The sequence below is a fragment of the Mauremys mutica genome, chromosome 3 (genome assembly GCF_020497125.1).
Source record: "Mauremys mutica isolate MM-2020 ecotype Southern chromosome 3, ASM2049712v1, whole genome shotgun sequence".
NCBI classification, from domain to species: Eukaryota; Metazoa; Chordata; order Testudines; family Geoemydidae; genus Mauremys; species Mauremys mutica.
The window spans coordinates 31600418-31606417 of record NC_059074.1 but is presented as its reverse complement, the minus strand read 5'-3'; the positions used below and the strand labels follow the sequence as shown (position 1 = coordinate 31606417).

The 6000-nt window shown below is 40.6% G+C and overlaps 1 protein-coding gene across 4 annotated transcripts in view; it reads left to right on the top strand.

Annotated features, from left to right (window-relative positions):
• Nucleotides 1-1204: 1204 nt before the first annotated feature.
• The window catches only part of ATP6V1C2 (ATPase H+ transporting V1 subunit C2), a 28408-nt gene continuing 23612 nt past the window's right edge, over nt 1205-6000 (top strand). Inside the window, exons 1-3 of one of the 4 annotated variants that reach the window (XM_045009271.1) lie at nt 1205-2145; nt 2750-3093; nt 4356-4507. In XM_045009271.1, coding sequence (XP_044865206.1) covers nt 4379-4507 — 129 coding nt within the window. In that variant the 5' untranslated portion in view covers nt 1205-2145; nt 2750-3093; nt 4356-4378. Of the gene's footprint in view, nt 3094-4355; nt 4508-5723; nt 5863-6000 lie in introns of those variants that run through there. The other 3 variants (XM_045009272.1, XM_045009273.1, XM_045009274.1) reach the window with 3 other exon arrangements.

Genomic DNA, 6000 nt, shown 5'->3' with positions numbered 1-6000 from the left:
AAGTCCCAGTCTCATTAATCTCTCCTCATACTGAAGCCATTCCATACTCCTAATAATTGTTGTTGCCCTTTTCTGAACCTTTTCCAATTCCAATATAACTTTTTTGAGATGGGGCAACCACATCTGCACACAGTATTCAAGATGTGGGCGTACCATCTAATTCTTTTTTGACTCTGTTTATACTTTTGGCCTTCACAACAGCCCCTCCCAACAAGTTCTACAGATTTACTGTGCGTTGTGTGAAGAAGTACTTCCTTGTATTTGTTTAAAATCTGTTTCCTATCATAGGCGCCGACTCCATGGGTGCTCCGGGACTGGAGCACCCACGGGGAGCTCCCCACTCCGCCCCCCCAGCTCATCTCTGCCTCTGCCTCCTTTCCTGAGTGGGCTGCCATGTCCTGCTTCTCCCCCATCCCTCCCAGCACAGTTGTTTCACGGAAGCCTGGGAGGGAGGGGGGAGGAGGAGGAATGTGGCATGCTTGGGGGAAGAGGCAGGGCCAGGGCGGGGATTTGGGGTGGGATCCAATGGAGCAGGGAGGGGGTGGAGTCGGGGTGGGGCCAGGGGGGTGCGGAGCCAGGGCGGGGATTTGGGGAGGAATCCAATGGGGAAGGGAGGGGGCAGAGTCTCGGGGGGGGGGGCGCGAGCACCCACCAGCGACAACAAAAGTTGGCACCTGTGGTGCCTAAGTTGCCTATTAATTTCATTGGGTGACCCCTGGTTCTTGTGATATGTGAAGGAGTAAGTAACACTTCCTTATTCACTTTCTCCCCACAGCACTCATGATTTTATAGACCTGTATCATATCTCCTCTTAGTCATCTCTCTTCTACGATGAACAGGCCCAGTCTTTTTAATCTCTCCTCAGATGGAAGCTGTTTCATACCCCATATCATTTTTGTTGCCCTTCTCTGTACTTTTTCAAATTTTAAGATATCTTTTTTGAGATGGGGCGACCAGAACTGCACTCAGTATTAAAGGTGTGGGTGTACCATGGATTTATATAGAGGCATTATGATATTTTCTCTCTTATTATCTATCCCTTTCCTAATGGTTCTTAACATCCCATTAGCTTTTTTGATTGCCGCTGTATATTGAGCAGACGTTTTCAGAGAACTTTCCACAATGATTCCAAGAGCTCTTTCTTGAATGTTAAGAGCTAATTTAGATCTAATAGTTTTGTATATATAGTTGGGATTATGTTTTCCAATGTGCATTACTTTGCATTTATCAACATTGAATTTAATCTGCCATTCTGTTGTCCAGTCACCCAGTTTTATGAGCTCTCTCTCTAACTCTTCTCAGTCAGTTTTGGACATAACTATCTTGAGTAATTTTGTGTCATCTGTAAACTTTGCCACCTCACTGTTTAGCCTTTTTCCCAGATCATTTATGAATATGTTGAACAGCACTGGTCCCAGTACAGATCCTTGGGGGAACCCCGCTATTTACCTCTCTCCATTGTGAAAACTGATAATTTATTCTTACCCTTTGTTTCTTATCTTTTAACCAGTTACCGGTCCATGGGAGGATTTTCCCTCTTATCCATGAGTGCTTACTTTGCTTAAAGCCCTTGGTGAAAGGACCTTGTCAAAGGCTTTCTGAAAGTCCAAGTACACCATATGCATTGGATCACTCTTGTCCATGTTTGTTAAGCCCCTCAAAGACTTCTAACAGATTGGTGGGGCATGATTTCCCTTTTCAAAAGCCACAGTGACTCTTCCCCAACATATTGTGTTCATCTATGTGTCTGATAATTCTATTCTTTACTATAGTTTCAATCAATTTGCCTGATATTGAAGTTAGGTTTACTGGCCTGTAATTGCCAGGATCACCTCTGGAGCATTTTTTTAAAAATGACATTACATTAGGTATCCACAAGTCATTTGGTATGTGGAGACTGATTTAAGCAACAGGTTACATATCACAGTTAGTAGTGCTGCGATTTCGAATTTGAGTTCCTTCAGAACTTGGGTGAATACCATCTGGTCATGGTGACTTTTATTACTATTTAATTTATCAGTTTGTTCCGGAAATTCCTCTATTGACACTTCAGCCTGGGACAGTTCCTCAGATATGATAGTGTAGTGCTCTTACTGAATATTTGAAGAATAAATTCTACACACAAGTGCTGATGTGAAAAAACAGGTAAGAGAAAGGCAAAATAACAGTTAAGAAAGGCAATCTTCACAAGTGGACCAAAGGGAATGAAAACAAATCATGACAGAAATGCAGGAAACCCAGCAAAAAATAAACTTCTGCTGTAGAACAGAAATAAATAAATGTAGAAAAAAAGTTATAAAATTACAAAGTCAGAACATAGGAAGTATTAAAATAAAAAAACGCAAAGATGCAAGTGCTTAGCTACTAGCATGTTATTAATATCTGTGGTTATTTGCTATTTGAATAATAAGTAGCACAATGTTAGCACATTATTTACCTTAGTTCAGGACAATAAGTCATAAAAATACCATTTTTTAAATAAACGCACTTCAGGAGTGAAACTATATTAAGAGTGGAGAGAGACCAAGGAATGGAGTAGTATGCGGGCAATCAGAACAGCAGATAAGGAATTTGTGATTTGCCATAAGGTTATATGTAGACACGTTGCAGCTACAGAAGCTGACAAGGAATTCTTTTAAACACCAAAAATATATGAGAATTATGAAAAATTCTGGAATTTTGTATGTGTAAAATATTTCACTGAATCAAGTCTCCTTTCCTGTGGTTTTCCCTTCTGCCACTTTTCCAGGGACTCAGCTCTTTCACCAGTTCAGCTTGTCTGTCCCTCTCCATCCCCTCCTTGCACCAGTTTATCCTCCCTGCACAAGTTCTGCCCATCCTTCCCCTCCCATTCTGATAGCAAAGAAAGGTACAGCTGGTGCAGTGCCTTCAGAAGATGTTATAGAGCATGCTCAGATCGCTGGGGCATACTCAGTTGCAGGAAGCTGTGTCTGACACTACGCCTGAAACTCTTCACTCCCTCGCAAGCTGCACGGCATAGCTAGTCCAGAACAAGCCATCGTTCTCACCAGCAGGGGCTCAGAGCATCAGAGCCCCTTTTCTCATGGAATGAAAACTTCCATCCAGCACAAGGTAAGAGCAACAAAGTAACTGAACTATAGTGAGCTGGGGAAACGATTTATGCCCTGGGTCTTTTATGTCATTTTAAAGTGATTTAGTGTGCTGTGTAACCGAGTCTCTCTAGTGTCTTGTCTCAGAATCCTAAATGTGAGGCAAATTACAACAGTTATATTTTATTAGTAATTACCACAATGTTCTAGGCGCTGTACAGAACATATAAGTAAATGTTGGCTGTGCCTCAAGGAGTTTATACTCTAACGTCTGATTCTGCAATTCTTGTGCTCCCCAAACTCCCAAGGAGCTGTGTGCGTGTGCACAAATAATTCATGATTAAGCCCTAAATGATCAAACTAGTTATGTCCCTCCTAGGACAACCTGTGAAGATGGGCAAAGAAACCTAAATGATTAAGTCCACTGCAGGAGATGTTATTTGAAGGTTCTTGTAAGGTATTTTTATGAAGAAGAAGAAAAAAATCAGCAATCTCTGTGTGACAGAGGGAAATTATCTTCCCATCCACCCCAGCTGTTCCTTTACTCTGAACTGTTTCATAATGTACTTTCTCCTTCTCCTCTCTATTTTTTCTGCAGTTTGCATTATCAGTTGCTAAATATATTGTATTTACTGACGTGTTCTTTACGCTGTGGATTTGAGACCATTTAGGATGGTTTCCCCCATCTCCCTTCTCTGTACATAAATAATATAATTGTGGAAATTGATCACCGTGGCAGTAGCATTTTCTGACTGCCTGAAAACACACAAAGCTTATTTTACAATCTACTTTTCCTTTTGTACACAATCACCATGGTATTAAAGTTTTTTAAGAGATTGTGTTTAACAAACAGAAACACATAGTACATTTGGATTTTTTGCAACCTACGAAAGGCTCACTCTTCCTTCCTTGCCCCATAGATGCTGAAGCCAATGGGAGTTTTCCCTTGACTGCAGTGGGAGCAGGGTCAGAGCCTTAAATCTGAAAGAGGAGGGTGCGCTATCATGGAGATTTATTTTTATGAAAACCTCCTCTCCAGAAACCAGATGAAACAACTCTGGGAGAGGAGGAACTTCTGCTGCCTTTTCATAACGTTCAGGAGAAGGTCACATTCAATTTAGGTTTCAAACTGAGGGAGCTACAATGTTCTTTAACTTTATAAATAAGTTAGTTTGGATAATCTATCTATATAGTGCTTCATTCTACCTGGATTCAGTTCACAGGGGAAATACATTTAAAACAATGACCTTTGCTTGACTTGTTATTTGTGACTATAATGATCAGGAGTGAAGAGAAAGATAAAAAGCATGTCGGAGTTCTGGTTAATTTCTGCACCGGGGGATAAAGTAAATCTGCAAGCCCTGGAGAGGATGAACACAGTGACATCCAAAGCCAACCTGTCCAGCAACAATAAATTCCTCATCCCAGACCTCAAGGTAAAAGCAGAAAGAGAGGACAGGGTTTGGGTGGCATAAAGAACACAAACAGAGAAATCTTTCTTTTTCTTTATGGGGGTACATATGTTGGGAAATGGAAGAGAATTAGGCAGGGAGTCCAATGAAAATGGATTTGAGACAGAGACAATCAGGAGAGAAAAAAGAATGGGTCTTCTGAGATTGCCTGCACACATTTTACTTTACTGAGAGGATGTCTGCAAGGAATGATGCATGCCAGGGGTGGCTAGCCAGTTAAAACTCTACTCACGCTGTTTGATCTCTGTTGCACTCTGCTCACCATTTACCCATGCTCTTCAAGGTAGTATACCATTACACACAACAGGCTCACTAACACAATGGGAGTAGTTAGATATATGGATACCCAGGAGTGTGCTAATGAGAACCTTGACAAAGAAGAAAATAGACAGTCTGTATGATAAATGTTGCTCTGAGGAAACTAAGAGTTGTACAGCAAGGTGGGCACATTCAGATATGATAATGGGCTGAATCTCTCTTAGATAGATAATTACACTTCAAATTTCAACCCATTATTAATCCTTATTTTTAAAACTCTGAGTCTTATTTTGATTTCAGTTACAGCAGTTCCATCAAAGTCAATGGAGTTACACTAGATTTAGGAACAGATTTTTTGAGGGAGCAATCCAAGTTGACGATGTGCAGCATTTTGAAGGAGAATCTCAGAACATCTGGAAATCCAGCCCTAAATCCAGAGGAACCACTAACCATCTACAAATTGAGTTACTGCGGATTTCTACTGATGTAGTGGAGATCAGAGTCTGGCCTTCTGGCTGTTAAAACACCAAAACAAAAAATAATTTATGCAACACAGGACTTTCAGACTGGGGCCAGCTTTCCAAATACATAGTTACCTATTATGAGCCACATCTTCAGCTGGCATAAATTAGCATAGCTCCCTTGGCTTCAAAGGAGATTAGTTGGTGTAAGTTCATAGATCTTCTTTGAAGCCAGGGGAGCTATGCTGATTTACATCAACTGAAGATGTAGCCCTATTCCTTTTATTACCATATTTTTGCTAATTACACTGTGTAGAATTTGCTTCCACTCAACCCTTCTTCTCTCTTGGTATGACCCTGCAGTAAAGTTCATCATGATGAATTGGCAACATTACAATAATAGATTCAGCAACAGGCTGTGATGTCATAAACATAAGATTATGACTGTCGTGCAGAATCATACAAAAAGGAGAAGCTGGGCTTGGAGAAAGATACGATCTTCAGTAATAGCAAAGAAAACAGACAAACATTGCTCAAAAACATTTCTTTAGTATAAGTACTGTTCCTCCTCCCACACCAAGTTTGTTCCTGTGTGTATGTGTTAGTCTCTTAAATGCTTATGAAAATACAGTATTTTATTAGTGAAATATCCAGTCTATTCTATGTGATGATTCAGGAATCAAAAATAGGAAGGAGGACATCAGTGCATGATCATGAGACTAATGTGTGCATTTGTTC